This window comes from Triticum urartu, chromosome 3A (genome assembly GCF_056163025.1).
Source record: "Triticum urartu cultivar PI428250 chromosome 3A, HENAU_Tu73, whole genome shotgun sequence".
Taxonomy (NCBI): domain Eukaryota; kingdom Viridiplantae; phylum Streptophyta; class Magnoliopsida; order Poales; family Poaceae; genus Triticum; species Triticum urartu.
This window is the reverse complement of record NC_141875.1, coordinates 479,684,620-479,704,246: the sequence shown is the minus strand read 5'-3', so window position 1 is coordinate 479,704,246 and position 19,627 is coordinate 479,684,620. Positions and strand designations below refer to the sequence as shown.

Genomic DNA, 19,627 nt, shown 5'->3' with positions numbered 1-19,627 from the left:
GTAACCTGTGACGTCCAATTTGGTCGGAGAAGTTTTTTTTTTCACGAATACGCAGAGGATGCGTATCTTTGCATTGATAGAAGAAGAGTTATACAGCATGGGATTACAAAAGCTCACTAAGCCATGTATACACGGGGGCATGGAAGTGAACTAGGAGCAGAACAGTCCTGGGGGTGCTCAGCCCCATTAGCCTACAAAGCTATCTCTCGGGGATGATGTTGTGCAGTCCGGTGGCGCCAGCCTTGGCCCATAAGCGCGCCTCATCTCTTATAATGCGGGAGAGCCGGGAGGTGGAGGGCTGCTCGCTATCAAATATGCAAGCGTTTCGGTGTTTCCAGATCCACCACGCGGTAAGGATGATCAAGGAAGCCATGCCCTTGCGAGTCGGGGAAGGTGAGCGGTTGCAGGACGTCTCCCACCAAGTGTAGAAGTCAGTGTCGCAGTCCGGGATGTCGGCCGTGGAGCAAACCCAGCTGAGGGTCTCGTGCCAGATTTGTCGAGAGAAAGAGCAGCCTGCCAGGAGGTGTTGCATGGTCTCCTCCTCTTGGTCACAGAAGGCGCAGAGGTCCTCATGTGGGAGGCCATGTCGAGCGAGACGCTCGGCCGTCCAGCAACGGTCTTGTAGAGCCAGCCATATGAAGAATTTCATGCGGAGAGGAGCCCACAGTTTCCAAGTTAGCCGTCACAGGCACCTTGGAAGAGCGCCTAGTAGCAGGACCTTGCCGAGTAGATAGAGGAGGTGGTCCAGCGCCATCGCAGAGAGTCAGGCGAATCCGAAAGGGCGACGTGACGCACGCAGCGCCAGAGGTCAACGTATTGGACCAGAGCGGCGGGTCCCAAAGCGCCCTGGATGTCGCGAACCCAGGAGCATTGGAGAAGTCCATCATGGACGGTGCGGGCCTTGCGCCGCCTCCGAGTAACGCGTGCGAGGACGAGCGGCGCGATCTCGGCGACGGATCTGCCATTGATCCAGTGATCGTTCCAGAACATGCAAGTGTGGCCGTCGCCAAGTGTCCAGGTCGTAGAAGCACGGAAGATGGCGGCGACGGCGGGGTCATGCGGGATGTGCAGGTGGCTCCAAGGTCGCGTTGGGTCGGTGTACTTGAGCCATAGCCAACGGGTTCGCAGCGCAATACCAGCGTGCTGCAGGTCACGGACGCCGAGGCCGCCAAGGGAGAGAGGGCGGCACACTCTCTGCCAATTGACCAAACATTGTCCACCAGAGGCATCTTTACTTCCCGCCCAAAGAAAGCTGCGGATGATGCGGTTGGCCATCTTGAGGATGGAGGAGTTGAAGGCGATGGCGGTGAGGAAGTGCGTGGGAATGGCACTTAAGACATGACGGACAAGGGCGAGCCGGTCACCAAGGGAGAGGAGCGAGGCCCGCCATGTGGGGAGCTTGCGCTCTAGCTTGTGGACGATTGGCATGAGACTCGTAGTAGACGGCTTGCGAATGGACAAGGGGAGTCCCAGATATTGGATTGGGAATTGCTTCACCGGGCATTGCATCTCGGAAGCTATTGTCGCGATGTCCTCGTCGTTGCATTGGATGGGGGTGGCCGAGCACTTGGGGTAGTTACTGTGCAGCCCAGAGGCAACCCCAAAGACCCGAAGAAGCTCACGGACGGTCGAGATGTCGTGGTGGTCAGGGCGGTAGAAGATGGCGACGTCGTCGGCATAGAGGGAGATGCCGGAGGCCGCGTGCCGCGTGGTCAGTCGTTGGATGAGGCCGAGATCGACGGCCCGGATGAGCATGGAGTTGAGGACGTCGATGACGAGGGTGAAAATCATCGGGGATACTGGGTCACCTTGGCGGAGGCCACATGCATGATCGATCGGGGGGCCGGGTGGCCGTTGAGCATGACACGAGTGGAGGCGGTGGATAGAAGTATCGAGATCCAGTCGCGCCAGCGTTGGCCGAACCCAAGGTGTTGGAGAGTCTCGAGGAGGAAGGGCCACGAGACACTATCGAAGGCACGCGCGATATCGAGCTTCAGAAGCATGCGGGGCACCTTGAGGTTGTGGAGGAGACGCGCTGTCTGCTGAACAAGCAGGAAGTTGTCATGGATACATCTGTCGGCGATGAAAGCGCTCTAGTTTGTCGAAACCATGGCCCCAAGCCGAGGAGCGAGCCGCAGGGACAGCACCTTTGCAAAGAGCTTTGCAATGAGGTGGATGAGGCTTATGGGGCGATAGTCGGATAAGGCAGCGGCGTCCGGCCGCTTAGGCAGAAGAGTGAGGAGTGCTTCATTTACCTTTTGGAACCCACGCCCATTGGCGGTGTACAGCTTGTTGAAAGCTTCACAGATGTCGATCTTGATGATGTCCCAGCAGGCACGGAGGAACTCGGCTGTGAATCCATCCGGGCCGGGAGCCTTTCCGGTCGGTAGGCTTTTAACGGCCCGCCAAATCTCCTCTAATAAAGGCGCTTCCAGGTCAGATAGGTCAAAAGTTGCCGCGTGCAGGTGGGATTGGTCCAGGGAGAAGGCGCGCTCATCCGATGAGCCAAGGACACCGGAGAAGTAGTTGAAGGCCGCCTCGGCCATGGCGGCGTGTTCGATGACCAGATGGTCGTCAACGCGGAGGGAGGAGATCAGGGTGCGCTGCTTCCGGCGAGAGGCATGCACGCTGAGGTAGGATAGCGGGGAGTCACGGAGCCAAGATATGCGCGATCGCTGGCACTTAATGGATCGCTCCATGGAAGCCAACCCTAGGTATGCGCCCTTGAGCTTGCGCTTGAGCCACATCTCGGGCGGCGAAAGCGGCCGGAAATCCTGCGCGGCGTCGAGGCGGGCAATCAACTCCCGTGCAACCTGCAGATGCAACGAGATGCCACCAATGGTGTGTGCGCTCCAGCGCTGAAGGTGTCGCGCCGTGGCCTTTAGGCGAGCCACCAGGCGCCTGAAGGGGTCCATCTCCGGGGTGGTCGAGTTCCAAGCCTCCAAGACCGTGTCGTGGAATCCGTCGAGCTTCGGCCAAAAATGCTCTAAGTGGAAACGGCGCGCCCCAGCGGGACGAGCGGTGCAATCAACAACCAACGGGAAGTGGTCGGACACCGCGGAAGAGAGGCAGTGTAGAAGGCAATGCGGGTGGGCGATCTCCCATCCGGACGTGCAAAGAATCCAGTCATTCCGCACGAGGGTAGGCGTATCACGTTCACTGGACCAAGTGTAGCGGCGTCCATGCATGTACATATCACGGAGCTCCTCATCAGCAATGAAGCGCCGGAATCTGCTCATGACGCGGCGGTTCAGGGTCGGGGTATTCTTGTCGGCGGCCGAAGTGATCATGTTGAAGTCACCGCCGAGGAGCCAAGGCCTGATGCGCGCCTCGCGCACGTCCTGGAGGTCGGCAAGAAATCCGAGCTTGGCCTCGTCGTCTTGGGGGCCGTAGACACCTGTGAGCCACCAATGGCCGGTGCCATCAACGGGGGAGACCAGGGCGGTAATATGGTGCTCGCCAATGAGGGGGTTAGATAGGGAGACGTGGGATCTGCGCCATGCAAGAAGCACGCCACCGCGAGTGCCCGCGGCGGGAAGGAAGAAGAAGTCCTCAAATAGAGAGCCGAGGGTATCAAGGATGATCGAGTCTGTGACATGCGCAAGTTTAGTCTCCTGCAAGCACACGATAGTGGGGGCGGCAGCGGAGATCACGCTGCGGACGGCCGTACGTTTAGCCCCGGAGTTGAGGCCGCGGACATTCCAAAAAATGATCTTGGGGTTGCAATCCATTAAAGTAAAATTATGGGGGCGTTGGGAGACATGGGGCAAGCTATCTATGCTAAGCCTCGACTAGACGAGGCGCAGCACGGGAGCACGATGCACGTCCAGGGAGTTGCCAACCAAAGAAATCAGCAAACGCCTCGAGCACATCCTCCGCCAGAGGCTTCTCGAACAGGTGAGCGTATTTGTCAAGTGTGTCACGCGGGATGGGCATGTTGTCATCTTTGATCAGCCCCAGGAGGCGAAGAAGGACCCGTTTGGCTTTCATCTCAGAGTCAAGACCCTGGTCAGCCTTGGCAATCCGAAAACTTCGACGGGGGGTAAAGTCAGCGGGCAGCTCACGGCGACGGCGACGCGGTGGCCCGCGAGGATGGGCTGGGAGCGGACGGAGATCACGTCCACGAACGCAGCCAGGAAGTGGGAGCCGCTGTCTGTAGCGGCATGCACGGCAACGGAGGGAGCGGTGCCAGGCGACGAGGGGGAGGCCGACGCGCAAATGGGAGCATCCACGGCATGCGAACGGTCGTGCATGCGCAAATCACCACAAGGCGGGCCACTTGCAGCCAATGAGGCGATCGGAGCGCGCGGGGGGGGGGGATCCGCGCGGCCCGCTGAGGCAGCGTTGTCGGCATGTGCGGGACCAGGAGAATCTGCAGCGGGAGCATGGGTTGCGTCGGGCTCGGACACCGAGATTAGCGCGGTCACCGGTTGGCCGAGCAGCGGATCCGATGCCGCGACCAAATCGCGGGTGGGTCCGGGAGAAGATACGTCTCCATGGGTGTCGGCAGCTACCCGTTGGGCAGGAGGCAGGAGCAGCGGGGCAGGCGCATCAGCCGTGGCAGGAACGGCATGCAGGAGTGGGGCCGCAGGATCAGGGCATGCGGTTGGAGCGACAAGCATGGACGGGGTCGCGGGATCAGCGCTGGGGGAAAGGCAGCGGCCTCGGGGCTAGGGGGAGACCGGGTTGTCCACGCCGTTGAAACCCGAGGCGGGCCCAAACACCAGGGGGCCCAACACAGGCTCGACAGCTGGTGGCAGAACACACGCAGTCTGCGAGTCGTGGTGGGCCAAAGGTGATGCCAGGACAGCGGGCGCGCCCAATCGCAGGCGAGCGAAGACTCGCATGACGTCGGCCACGGCGCCGGGGTGGGCCCCGAGGATGCCAGCCCAGAACCGACATGGCGGGGGCACATGCACACGGCGGCGGCGGCGTCGCCGGCGGCCACGGCCATCGCCCGACGGACGAGTCGCGCTGCTGCGAGCCGGGGGGAACACGTGGTGCTGCGGCCAGCTTGGAGGAAGCGGTGGGGAGTCCGGCGCATGGCCAAGGTCATCGGACTCCAGCGGCGAAGGCGATGGCAGCGGCGGCCGGCGGAAGTCGACGCATTCCGTGACGTGAATGCGAATAGGGAACCGGGCCAGGCCCAGGGCGAGGCGCTCCGCACGATCAGGGTCAGCATCAGGCAGCACCGCATCATCGTCGGGGAGGAGGAGCTCAGCGGTGCGTGGGATGGCGTCGGGGTTGAGCGTCCATGCGGTGAGCTTGAAGACGGACATGTCAGACATGTTTCGCGTCTCGGGGGCGAGGTTCTCCACCTTGCAGAAAGGCGAGAGGAGGGTCTCGGAGGAGGAGCGCAGCCACGCGTGGTCGGGGATGCCGTAGAGCTCGAGGGAGACGAGGAAGCGCGCGGTCACCGGCTCGGAACCGGCCGTGCGGCCTCAAGGGTGGAAAATAAAGGCGAAAACGGCGCGTGCGCGCGCGGCCGGCGAGAGCAACACAACAGCGCGCCGCGGGGTCGGGGAACCTGACCAGGAAATCCTCGGGTGCGTGCTTATGGACCGAGAAGTCGGTCGCGGCGAGCCCGAACTGGGAGCAGAGGACGGCGGCGACCTCGTTGCCAGACACGCCCGTGCGACAACCGGCCACGGTGACGAGGAGGGCGCGCTCCACGGCGATGACCTCGGAGGACCGCGACAGGTAGCAGATGGCAGCCGCCGGGCGGCGCGCCGGATGTCCGGAGAACGGGTGGCATGGGTGGAGGCAGAGGCCAGAGGCGACACCGAGCGTGAGGGAGTCGTCGGCCCGGAAGACACGGGCGGCGTCGGAAGACTCGAGGAGGAGCGGGTGGCGACCAAGGTGCCGGCAAGGGAGGAGTCGGAGGGAGGCGCAGACGGCCAAGCCGACGGCCCGGAGGACACGGGCGTGTGCAGCCCCGACGAGGTGCGGGTGGTGGCCGCGGAGCCAGCGCCGGGGTCGCCAGAAGGGGGCGGCGCGGCAGGGAAGGGGCGAGCCGGCTCGCTCGAGGAGACGCGGCGTCGCTGCGGGGGCGGGACGGACCCGCCGGACGACGAGGGGAGCGACGCGGGGTGGGCGGTGCAGTCCTTGGCCTTATGCCCGAAGAACCGGCAGCGCGCGCAGCAGATGTCGCGCCGGCACTCGGAGCGCAGGTGTGCAGTGCTGAAGCAGCGGGGGCATTCCCCCCTCGCGGAGCCCGGACGGGCGCGGGCGGGATGACTCGCCGGTGCCGCGACGCAGGCGACGGGGAGGGCCACGCGGGCGCGGGCGCTTCTTGCCCCGGGCCACCAGCCAGCCGTCGCTAGGGGCGGGCGCACCATCCGTCCGGCAGACCTCGGAGCGGAGCATGCAGCGGGCGGCCAGCGGCTAGGGCGCAGGGGCCGGAGGCGGGGAGGAAGGGGACGCAGGCGCCGGGAGAGGGGAGGCAGCCGGCGAGGGCGTAGGTGCCCTGCAAAGGGCCTGCCGGTAAGACATGGCCGAGTCCGCGGATCCGCCCGAGGACGGGCTCGACTCCAGCCAGCGAACCTCGCACGAGCGACCCAGAGCGAGCGCGGAGAGGAGGCCATGGAGGGTGGACGGCGGGGCCGGAGTGACCAGCGTCGGGGAGGGTGGGCGCCAGGGCCAGGGTGGCCACCGGCGAGCGTGGGAGGCTAGGAGCGTCGGTCGGAATATGCCCTGGTCGGAGAAGTGTATATGTATTCTTATATTTATTGTTTTAGTAGAAGTTTTGTAGTCCTTGTGATGCAAGTACAAGGTGACAGTGCTTGTAGTTATTTGGAAATCAAGACCCGTATCTACAGACCACTCCAGCAATATGTAATCTTTCTGTTGTAAGAAATTTTATTATCTCTTGACAAGAAAGCTAGTCAGACTTGCTTTGAAAAAATTACTTAGCCTAATTATATGATATACCATATTCATATGCACCCGGTCACTATTTTGTAGCAGGCGTACTATTTTTTTCTAAAATAAAAATTGTACCAATACAATTTATATTAAACATGCATATTAGAAATAAATAAGCATCAGATTCCAGAAAAGAAAATAAATAAAGAAGCATGCTATAGAGAGGCGGGTAACCTATTTTTATTTGCACTTGAATACTTGATCATAGAAGTTCACACAACACTAATGTGATTACAATTGTACAATGTCAGTCTATATGTTTGAACCAGAAAGATTCATACATGTTTTTTCGAGTCTTTTATGTATGATTTTTAGGTGTAAACATGTGGTTTGTGCTACCCTTAACGACTGAAAATGAAGCTGCTTGCACTACAAGGTAATGTGCTGAAACTCCAGCTGCTACTCCTGCTACTAGAATTGAAATGACTATAGGTAGTTCATAGTGAGCGACATCTTTGTTGTAAGAAGGTGAGATTACCCATACATATGAATTTTAGCTCATCTTTTTAAAATCTCTTTATACCATATTCTCATGCTCAGTGTTGTCACCATCAGAAATTGTCACCTTTCTTATTACTGAAAATTGTCATCTATGAACCACATTTTGAAAGTAACAGATTGATTTTTCTCAAAGTGCACATTACAACCGCTTTTAAGGGCGTTCTCCCTATTGCTGGCCTAAGATTATTCTTGGTTAGTTACTAGCAAAACGTCAGGTTACAAAAGGACATACGTTTCTGCAGTTTTTAAGCATGTCAACCAAACTGGAAACTGTACGTCAGGTCATACTGTCGTAGCACAAAAGAGCATAGCGCTCTACTTCTCCATGGTTGATGCAGAGAAACGAGGGGAGAGATCAGATCAGACAATAGACGAGAACAAAGGAGAGGAGAGAAGCCTCTCGATTCCATGCCGCCGGCACTGCCTGTTACCTACCGTCGGCGCTCGCCGAGTCCAGCCGGCATTCCAAAATCACCCATGCTGGGGGCTGCAGGAGGTGATCGGAGTGCAGCGAACACGGGTGGTTGCCACCATCCGCCAGACTTTCGGGAACAGCCTCAACCAGTTTTTCGTGAGAATATTCAGGAACCGTGGCTGCCCTCAACCACACTATCCTCTCATCCAAACGACTGCCATCCCTCAAAGAAAAAGGGCTATCCCTATCCCATCCTGGGATAGCCACAACCAAACGCCACCTTAGAATCTTGCAGCAATCAAACGACCAGCATAAAAGGGCTCAGCTTAGCATTTTCTGAGGCAATCATGCTTGGTTTCCAGAAGATATCAACCAATAGAAAGTTTCCGGAAGCTATCAATCTGTCATGTGTCTTCTCCCCGAAGGTACCACTAAACTAGGAGACTGGGATAAAAAGATGTGCTAAACCACACGGCACTCGCTCAGTATCATTACAAAAAAAATACTAGCTAACAAAGAACTTGATCAGTTATCATGGGCAGCGAGCGCCTTCTCCCAGCTAGCCCACCTCCTTCTCCCAGCTCAGTATCATCACAAAAAATACTAGCTAACAAAGAACTTGATCAGTTATCCTGGGCAGCGATCTCCTTCTCCCAGCTAGTCCACCTCCATGACTTTTTCACCTCCAGAGCTAAAAAAAACACAATTCCAGCTATTAAAACATCATCTTGGTACAAGTAAGAAACCTCCACCAACTCAATGTCAAATAACACAACATATGGCCGAAACAGAATGTTGCAGCACAAAAATGCAATACATAACTTGAAGGAATACCTGGCATTGTCTTCCTCGAGTTCTTCGAGAAATCTCTCAGGAATCATATCATAAGGTACATACCCCACAATGGGAATACCTCTATCATAAGAGTTCCAAATTTCCCGAAGACACTCTTGTTTATCCTTCTCTTTGTACAAGAGGTCAACAAATGCAGGCATAAATTCTCTGAAATAATAATGGGCCAGCATGTCTCTCTCCGGCATCAGCAACAACACCTTAATGCACAATTACACAAATACAATTAGAAACAGGCACCTACTGAGCAGTGGGATAGGGATGGAAAAAGGAATGCGAACAATACCTTGGGCTTAGGGTGGGGACCTGCGGAGGAGCTGCTGGGGGTTGTCTTCTTCGCTTTAGCTTGAGACATAATTGCAGGAAAGAGAGCGTCCTGATTTAATGTAAATTATGAGCTGGAGAGTAAGTGCGGGAGAAGTGAGACAGGGGAAGATGAGAGAGTAGAGGATAGCCATACCTTTCTTGTGGGCTGAGGAGGGAGGCGGGGGCGAGCTCCAGAGTGACTCGCCGACGCCGCCAAAGGATCATGGGCCTGTAATTTGTGAGTCAATTGGTTAAAGCAGGCAATTTAATATTGTTTTCCTCATCAGGTAGAAAAAGAAACGAGTACCTTCTTTTTGTTATCAGATAGATACTTCTTCTTCTCCTTGTCCTCAGGTGAGTGCACCACAAGATGCCGCATGTAATGGCACTGCTTCCCAAATTTGTCCTCCATACCACTGCTCTCTATTAACTTTTTAACAGAAGTTCATCAACCTTGGTGATGTGCTGCCAGTCCTCTAAATGCACTGGGGCAGAACTGTCAAAGGCCCTCCATTCAGGAGTGTCAAATTCCAGGTCCAAGGTGTTGGTGTAGAACTCTTGAACACCGTATGACCTCAGTTCAGGTGTAGCGAAAGCAGGTCTTTTCAACACCTTCAAGTGGAATTTTCTTAGTTCCTCAACATTCAGTGTTCTTGGTGGTTTCTTCAGTTTGTCTATCATTTCAGCATAGTATTGTGGTAAATGACCGTTGATCCTGTACAATGGATCAATTGCTTGTATAATACTTAAGATGTCGTCGGCCATGTCTTCCTCGCTTGTCATGTTCACCGTCTTCAATAGGATAGCACACAAGTTCATTTTTTTTATATGGCTAAATGCCTTGTCTTGATTTTACCTTTCCAGGTTCTTCCACTCAAATGCGCGGCGAATGCATGCCCGAGTATGCTAGCGACGATGTAGTTTCCCATAGGGCCTGCTGCACATAGCGTTATCTTGGGGCTGACCGAACCTCGGATTGCAGCAGCCACAAACTTAAAAGCCCTCACAAGCTCATTCTCAGGTTTTTCTTTTGAGAAGTCCTCAACCGTGCACCATTTATAGGGGTCGTCTTGCAGACTCCTCGCTGCATCATCTCGTTTATGTCGCTTCACTGCTTCCATTTGAGACGACTTTATTCCAACTTCTTCCTCTCTCTGTCTCTTAGTCGCTATGGAACCCAGCTCAGGTACCATTCTGCCGTATGGCACTGATCTGATGTGCTTTTTGTAATCTTCACTCCTTTGGAGAATCTTTTCCTTAATGGTCCATCTTTTTTGTGCTGCCTGTGCATCTTCAAAGTTGCTAAATTGCACTGTGCCTCTTTTTCCAACCTTCAGAACATGCTCTGGTATCTTCCTGAACATGAAGCATAGATTGCTTTCCTCAATGTGGGGAGGCAGATCTAGACCAATTGTCCAAAGAACTGGTACATTCTGCACACTGGATGTTGTCTCAGGTGATGAGCCTACGAGCAGCTGCTGGTGGTGAACCTCCTGGGATGATGATTGTGAATCTGCAGCTGCTGCTGAATCTGATGGGCTCTCGTGCTGCAGCTGGGGCTGACTGGCGGAGGAGATCTGACCCTGTCCTTGCTGCTGGATCTTACTGGCTGTTGAGAGCTGCTGCTGCTGCTGCTGCAGCTGCTGGGCCTGACCAGCTGACGAGAGCTGATGCAGCTGCAGCTGCTGGGCCAGACTACTTGATGAGAGCTGCTGCTGATCATATGAAAGCTGGCCGAATTGGTGCTGACTGTATGAGAACTGGCGAAGTTGCTGCTGCTGCTGACTATATGAGGACTGGCCGAGTCGCTGCTGCTGTTGCTGGCCGTGATACGGGTTGTACTGGCCCTGTTGGTGATGCCCCTGGGCGTAAGGGTGTTGATCCCGCCAATAGGTAGACAGATTCAGAGGGGGTTGATGCTGGACGTGGTGGTGGCCGTAGGCGTCACAGTAGGGGTTGTAGACAATCCCCGCCGGCAAGGGGGCATCCTCCTCCTGCGGGGAGCGGGAGGGGATGAATTCCTTCGCATCAAAATTTAGCGGAGGAGTGGGGTTGGGATGTTTATCCATGGAGAGGACGGCGCGGCGGCGGAGAGGACGGCGCGGCGGCAGAGAGGACGGCGCGGTGGCGGGTGGAGTGCGGCGGGACGGCGCGGCGGGCGGAGGCTTCCTCCTCTCTCCCTCGGGAGAACGCAAAAACCTAGATCTGCTCCTCTAGTCCTCTGTTGGGGTTGGGTGCCCTAGGAGGTCTAGGGGGTTTTGTTGTGCCGAGAAAGTTTGGGCCTGGCTGTCTCTCCGAGAAAGTTTGACCCGCTTTTGGGCACCCATGTTTTGTGTTTCATTTTCGTTCATTTTTGTTTTTCTTTTCTTTTTTCCTCTTTACTAAAAAATGTTTGGGATTAAAAAAATCAAAAATTTCATGAATTATTTTTACCTGCAAATTTTAAAAAAAATTGTTCCCAATTTTTTTACAAAATTTTGATTGATTATACAGATGCTTGCTGATTTTAAAAAAACCAATTAAAAAATCTTTGCGGATTTCAAAATTGTTTGTCGATTTCAAAAAATGTTCCCAAATTTTTAAAAACTTTTATGACTAAAAAATGTTCACCAATTCAAAAATCATTCACGAATTCAAGTCGATTCAAAAAATGTTAACAGATTCAAAAACCGTTCACCAATTTAAAGAAATATTTGTTGATTCAATAAATGTTTGATGATTCAAAATATTCATGAATTTATAAAAATGATTTTTAAAAATATTCATTGATTCAAAAAATATTTGCCAATTCAGAAATTGCTCATGAATCATAAAAAAGATCCTTAATTAAAAAACATATTTAGAAGAGGTAACAGAAAAAAAGAAATTAGAAGAACAAAACAGGTTGAGGGAAGGTTCTAGAACCTTCCAAACCATGTGGGAGAAGAACACATAATAACCCAAATATGGGTCAACCCATATCTAGCAAGGTCTCTCGTGAGGGGCGCGTGTGTGGACACTGTCCACCGACCCGCGCAATAAATAGGAATTCCGTTACACAACCTTCTCATTAATTATCTCCTCCTTCTGATTTAACGGGGTGGGCCCGTTCTTCCCCTACCCAACATAGTATCATAAGCAGTGACCTAGCTAGGCCCCAAGCTACCAGGGATGTGGCCTAGGGCGTAGCGGTGATACGTCATATTGTTTTTTTATGCATAATAATATTTTATGGAGTAGTTTTAATGCTTTTTGTCTCATAATGTGCAATGTTTACACAAAGAGGGAGAATGTCGGCGGATGGAATTCTGGACCTGAAAAAGCTACGTCAGAGTTACCTATTCTGCACATCTTCAAATAAACTGAAAATTTACGGAGAATTGTTTTGGAATATATAAAAAATACTGGAGCAAATAACTACTGGAGGGGGTCACCATGGTGAGCACAAGACACCAGGGCGCGCCTGGGGCCCCAAGCGCGCCCTGGTGGGTTGTGCCCTCCTTGGCCCACCTCCGGTGCCCATCTTCTGGTATATAAGTCATTTTGACCTAGAAAAAAATGAGAGGATGACTTTCAGGACGAAGCGCGGCCGTCTCGAGGCAGAACTTGGGTAGGAGCACTTTTGCCCTCTAGCGGAGCGATTCCGCCGGGGGAACTTTCCTCCTGGAGGGGGAAATCGAAGCCATCATTATCATCACCAACAACCATCTCATCTTTGGGAGGCCAATCTTCATCAACATCTTCAACAACACCATATCCGCTCAAACCCTAGTTCATCTCTTGTGTTCAATCTTTGTACCATAACCTCAGATTGGTACCTGTGGTGCCTAGTAGTGTTGATTACATCTTGTAGTTGATTGCTATATGGTTTATTTGGTGGAAGATTATATGTCCAGATCCATTATGCTATTTGATACCCCTCTGATCTTGAGCATGATTATCATTTGTGAGTAGTTACTTTTGTTCTTGAGATCACGGGAGAAATCTTGTTGCAAGTAATGATGTGAACTCGATATGTGTTCGATATTTTGATGATATGTATCTTGTGCTTCCCTTAGTGGTGTCATGTGAATGTCGACTACATGACACTTCACCATATTTGGGCCTAAGGGAATGCATTATGGAGTAGTTATTAGATGACGGGTTGCTAGAGTGACAGAAGCTTAAACTCTAGTTTATGCGCTACTTCGTAAGGGACTAATTTGGACCCAAAGGTTTAATGCTATGGTTAGATTTATCTTAATACTTTTCTCGTAGTTGCGGATGCTTGCGAGGGGGTTAATCATAAGTAGGAGGTTTGTTCAAGTAAGAACAGCACCTAAGCACTGGTCCATCCACATATCAAATTATCAAAATAGCAAGCACGAATCGAATCAACATGACGAAAGTGACTAGATGAAATCCCGTGTACCCTCAAGAACGCTTTGCCTATATAAGAAACTGTTTTGGCCTGTCCTTTGCCGCAAAAGAATTGGGCTACCTTGCTGCATTTTATTTACCGTTACCGTTACTTGCTCGTTATAAATTACCTTGCTATCAAACTACTCATTACCGACAATTTCAGTCCTTGCAGAAAATACCTTGCTGAAAACCACTTGTCATTTTCTTCTGCTCCTCGTTGGGTTCGACACCCTTACTTATCAAAAGTATTACGATTGATCTCCTATACTTGTGGGTCATCAAGACTCTTCTCTGGCACCGTTGCCTGGGAGTGAAGTGCTCTTGGTAAGAAAAAAATTATTACTACGTGCTGAAATTTATTGTCACTTGTTACTATGAAGAATCATCCTTTGAGGGGTTTGTTCGGGGTATCTTCACCTTGACCGGAACCACAATTAGTTGCCCCTCAACCTACTGCACCTACTGAAAATATTGGTTACGAAATTCCATCGGGTATGATAGAACAACTGCTAGCTAATCCTTATGTAGGAGATGGAACTGAGCATCCTGATATGCATTTGATATATGTGGATGAAATTTGTGGATTGTTTAAGCTTGTAGGTTTATTCGGGGATGAAACTAAGAAGAAGGTTTTCCCTTTATATTTGAAGGGAAATGCATTGACATGGTATAGGCTATGCGATGATATCAGATCTTGGAACTGGAATCGACTGAAATTGGAATTTCACAAAAAAATTATCTTATGCATCTGGTTCATCATGATCGGAATTACATATATAATTTTTGGCCTCGTGAAGGAGAAAGTATCGCTCTAGCTTGGGGGAGGCATAAGTCAATGTTATATTCATACCCCAATCATGAGTTCTCGAGATAAATTATTATTCAGAACTTTTATCCTTGGCTTTCTCGTGATGATCAATCAATGCTCGATACCTCTTGTACGGGTTCTTTTATGAAAAAGGCTATTGAATTCGGGTGGGATCTTTTAGAAAGAATTAAACGCAACTCAGAAGATTGGGAACTCGACGAAGGTAAAGAGTCGAGTATTAATCTTGAGTTTGATTGTGCTAAATCTTTTATGAATACCGATGCTTTTCAAAAGTTTAGCACTAAATATGGACTTGACTCTAAGATAGTAACCTCTTTTTGTGAATTATTTGCTATTCATGTTGATCTCCCTAAGGAGAAGTGGTTTAAATATCATCCCCCTATTAAAGAATAAATTAAAGAACCAGTAATAGCTAAAGATGAAACTATCATTTACAATGTTGATTCAATTGTGCCTACTGCTTATATTGAAAAACCACCTTTCCCTGTTAGGATAAAGGAACATGCTAAGGTTTCAACTATGGTTCGCAAAAGTAATATTAAAGCACCTAGACCCTCAGAACAAATCAAAGTAGAACCTAGTGTTGCTATGGTTAAAGATCTCTTGGTAGAAAATATTGATGGGCATGTTATTTATTTCTGTGATGAAGTTGCTAGAATTGCCAAACCCGCTGAAAAAGATAAACATAGACCTGTTGTTGGAATATGCCTGTTGTCTTAGTCAAAATAGGAGACCATTGTTATCATGGTTTATGTGATTTAGGTGCTAGTGTGAGTGCTATTCCTTTTACCTTATACCAAGAAATTATGAATGACATAGCACCCGCTAAAATAGAAGACATAGATGTTACTATTAAACTTGCTAATAGAGACACCATCACACTACTTGGGATTGTTAGAGATGTTGAAGTCTTGTGTGAAAAAATAAAATATCCTACAGATTTTCTAGTTCTTGGTTCCCCACAAGATGACTTTTGTCCCATTATTTTTGGTAGACCTTTTTTGAACACTGTCAATGCTACTATAGATTGTCATAAACAAACTGTTAGTGTTAGCATTGGTGATGAGTCTCATGAATTTAATTTCTCTAAGTTTAATAGACAACCTCATAAGAAAGAACTATCTAATAAGGATAAAATAATTGGTCTTGCTTCTATTGTTGTGCCTCCTGCTGATCCACTAGAACAATATTTGCTTGACCATGAAAATGATATGCATATGCGCGAAAGAAATGAAATAGATAAAATATTCTTTGAACAATAACCTCTACTTCAACACAATTTGCTATTGAAACTCTAAGAGGTCCTCCTCCGCCTAAAGGTGATCCTGTGTTTGAATTAAAAACAATTGTCCGACACTTTGAAATATGCTTATCCTGATGAGAAGAAGATATATCATGTTATTATTAGTGCTAACCATTCAGAACATGAAGAAGAAAGATTATTGAAAATTCTGAAAAAGCACCGAGCTGCTATTGGATATACTCTTGATAATATTAAGGGCATTAGTCCCACTCTATGTCAGCACAAGATTAATATGGAACCTGATGCTAAACACATTGTCGATCACCAACGACATTTGAATCCTAAGATGAAAAAGGTCGTAAGAACTAAAATACTAAAACTTCTGGAACCAGGTATAATCTATCCCATAGCTGATAGTAGACAGGCAAGTCCCGTTCATTGTGTCCCCAAGAAAGGAGGGATTACTGTTGTTCCTAATGATAAAAAAGAACTTATTCCACAAAGAATTGTTACTAGCTATAGAATGGTAATTAATTTCAGTAAATTAAATAAAGCGACTAGAAAAGATCATTACCCTCTATCTTGATCAAATGCTAGAAAGACTATCTAAGCACACACACTTATGTTTTCTCTCGATGGATATTCTGGTTTTTCTCAAATACCTGTTTCACAACCTGATCAAGAGAAACCATCTTTACTTGTCCTTTTGGAACTTATGCTTATAGAGGTATGCCTTTTGGTTTATGCAATGCACTTGCTACCTTTTAAAGATGTATGACTGCTATATTCTCTGATTTTTGTGAAAAGATTGCTGAGGTTTTCATGGATGATTTTTCCATTTATGAAACTTCTTTTGATGATTGCTTAAGCAACCTTGATCGAGTTTTGTAGAGATGTGAGCAAACTAATCTTGTCTTGAATTAGAAGAAGTGCAACTTTATGGTAAATGAAGGTATTGTCTTGGGTCATAAAATTTCTCAACGAGGTATTGAGGTGGATAGAGCTAAAGTGGATGCAATTGAGAAAATGCCATGCCCTAAAGATATTAAAGGTATCGTAGTTTCCTCGGTCATGCTGGTTTCTATAGGAGGTTTATTAAAGATTTCTCTAAAATTTCTAGGCCTCTTACAAATCTTTTACAAAAGGATATTCCATTTGTTTTTATGATGCTTGTGTAGAAGCCTTTGAAACACTTAAGAAAGCCTTAACATTTGCACCTATTCCATTCGTCGCGAGTTTCTCGATTATATAAATTGTACTTTCCAATGATCAATCAACAGAAGTTTCCATTCACTCCAAACACGATGAGCACCCCAGCGATCGCCCTTCCCCCGCACCTTATTGTGTGCGATTATGCGATATGTGTGGATGTGGGTTGGGGTTGGTCTGTTCAGTCAGGGCAGGTCCTGAGGGGGCGGGAGGGGCGGCCACTCCGGGCCCCCATGATCGAGGGAGGGTGCCCCTCCCAGGTATGTACGTGTAGTTGTAGCATACGCACGCATCGCAAGGAGTTCCTATGTGCCGCATTCTATGTCAATCATTCTATGTCAATTGATGCACGTTCGCATAGGGCTGCTCGTTCGCGGGCTTAGTGGGCCCATCTCGCTAGCGACAAGTAGAAAACGCTGGAATAAAAAAGGATATTCCATTTGTTATTATGATGCTTGTGTAGAAGCCTTTGAAACACTTAAGAAAGCCTTAACATTTGCACCTATTCCATTCGTCGCGAGTTTCTCGATTATATAAATTGTACTTTCCAATGATCAATCAACAGAAGTTTCCATTCACTCCAAACACGATGAGCACCCGAGCGATCGCCCTTCCCCCGCACCTTATTGTGTGCGATTATGCGATATGTGTGGATGTGGGTTGGGGTTGGTCTGTTCAGTCAGGGCAGGTCCTGAGGGGGCGGGAGGGGCGGCCACTCCGGGCCCCCATGATCGAGGGAGGGTGCCCCTCCCAGGTATGTACGTGTAGTTGTAGCATACGCACGCATCGCAAGGAGTTCCTACCTATTCCATTCGTCGCGAGTTTCTCGATTATATAAATTGTACTTTCCAATGATCAATCAACAGAAGTTTCCATTCACTCCAAACACGATGAGCACCCCAGCGATCGCCCTTCCCCCGCACCTTATTGTGTGCGATTATGCGATATGTGTGGATGTGGGTTGGGGTTGGTCTGTTCAGTCAGGGCAGGTCCTGAGGGGGCGGGAGGGGCGGCCACTCCGGGCCCCCATGATCGAGGGAGGGTGCCCCTCCCAGGTATGTACGTGTAGTTGTAGCATACGCACGCATCGCAAGGAGTTCCTATGTGCCGCATTCTATGTCAATCATTCTATGTCAATTGATGCACGTTCGCATAGGGCTGCTCGTTCGCGGGCTTAGTGGGCCCATCTCGCTAGCGACAAGTAGAAAACGCTGGAATAAAAAAGGATATTCCATTTGTTTTTATGATGCTTGTGTAGAAGCCTTTGAAACACTTAAGAAAGCCTTAACATTTGCACCTATTCCATTCGTCGCGAGTTTCTCGATTATATAAATTGTACTTTCCAATGATCAATCAACAGAAGTTTCCATTCACTCCAAACACGATGAGCACCCCAGCGATCGCCCTTCCCCCGCACCTTATTGTGTACGATTATGCGATATGTGTGGATGTGGGTTGGGGTTGGTCTGTTCAGTCAGGGCAGGTCCTGAGGGGGCGGGAGGGGCGGCCACTCCGGGCCCCCATGATCGAGGGAGGGTGCCCCTCCCAGGTATGTACGTGTAGTTGTAGCATACGCACGCATCGCAAGGAGTTCCTATGTGCCGCATTCTATGTCAATCATTCTATGTCAATTGATGCACGTTTGCATAGGGCTGCTCGTTCGCGGGCTTAGTGGGCCCATCTCGCTAGCGACAAGTAGAAAACACTGGAATATAAAAAGGTTGCATTGTCGTGGTTTGAACCCAAGACCGGCCACTTGAGAGCACATGACTCTAACCAGTTGAGCTATTGACCTTTCTTGATTATAGTACAGCGCAACACCTTAAGAAACTTAAATGTTGATCCGAATGTTTTAAAAAATTCGAACACAAAACATTTTTTTCGAAAACAAAACATTAATGTTTTATCAAACGGGAACATTTTTCAAATTTGTTAACAACTTTGAGAAAACGCAAACATTTTTAAACACACAAAGGAATTTTGGGGAGCGAACATTTTTTAAACTACCCAAAAAACTGAACAGGAAAAGTTTTTCAAAAACAGGAACAATTTCCAAATTCCAAAACAAAATTTGGAAACACGAACAACTTTTGCATGCGAAAAAATTTTATTTTTCCAAAAAATTTTTAAAACATGAAGGTTTTGGAATTGTGAACAGTTTTTAAAGCACGGATATTTTTTGAATCTTGAGAACAAATTTTGAAACGGAGAACAAATTTCGAAGCACGAACAATATTTTAAAGCACGAACATTTTTTGAATTTTAAGAACGAATTTTGAAATGGAGAACAATTTTTAAAAATCTCGAAGAAATTTGGAAGTGTATTTTTTTAATACATGAACAAAAAATTGAAATCCGATACATTTTCTGAATTTCGTAAGTTTTGGGCTTTTCTGTGTAATCAGGAAAAAAATTTAATGTTGAGAACACCTTTTTCGAAAACTAAACATTTTATGGAAACATGAACGTTTTGGAATTTCTGAACAATTTTTTAAAGCACAAACATTTTTTGAATCTTGAGAACAAATTTCAAAATGGAGAACAAATTTCAAAGCACGAACAAAATTTAAAAGCACAAAATTTTTTTGGATCTTGAGAACAAATTTTGAAACGAAAAACAATTTTGAGAAATCCCTAACAAATTTGGAAGTGTGAAACTTTTAATACATGAACAAAAAATTGAAATCCGGTACATTTTCTAAATTTCGAAAGTTTTGAACTATTTTGTGTAATGAGAACAATATTTGAATTTTGAGAACATTTTTTTGAAAACTGAATATTATGAAAAAAGTTTGAAAAAAGGAGAAGAAAAGAAAAAGATATAAAAACCAAAGAAAGAAAATTTCTTGAAAAGAGAACTTAACTTGAAAAGGAAAACTGAAAGAAACAAAAATGTAACAAAAAGAAGAAAAAACCAGAAAAAGGAAGAAGAAGAAAGAAGAAGAAAAAGAAAGAGTAATAAAATAAA

General features: G+C 48.7%; 2 protein-coding genes across 3 annotated transcripts; both read right to left on the bottom strand.

Annotated features, from left to right (window-relative positions):
* Positions 1 to 199: 199 nt before the first annotated feature.
* Positions 200 to 649, bottom strand: LOC147980188 (uncharacterized). Its single transcript, XM_087515506.1, has one exon. It carries the CDS (start codon positions 647 to 649, stop codon positions 200 to 202), a length of 450 nt encoding a protein of 149 aa, XP_087371632.1.
* A 7,494-nt stretch (positions 650 to 8,143) lies between these two features.
* LOC147980187 (uncharacterized) lies at positions 8,144 to 11,230 on the bottom strand. 2 transcript variants are annotated; one of them, XR_015619145.1, is made up of 5 exons: positions 9,306 to 11,230; positions 9,153 to 9,227; positions 8,979 to 9,068; positions 8,675 to 8,892; positions 8,144 to 8,531 (listed from the first exon to the last, which is right to left on the bottom strand). XR_015619145.1 is itself a non-coding variant. In XM_087547416.1 (5 exons), exons 1-5 carry the CDS (start codon positions 9,408 to 9,410, stop codon positions 8,498 to 8,500), a joined length of 522 nt encoding a protein of 173 aa, XP_087403542.1. In that variant the 5' UTR covers positions 9,411 to 11,218; the 3' UTR covers positions 8,144 to 8,497. The 2 variants fall into 2 exon arrangements, 1 of the variants encoding a protein (XP_087403542.1); XM_087547416.1 differs by having other exon boundaries at positions 9,306 to 11,218.
* Positions 11,231 to 19,627: the final 8,397 nt, after the last annotated feature.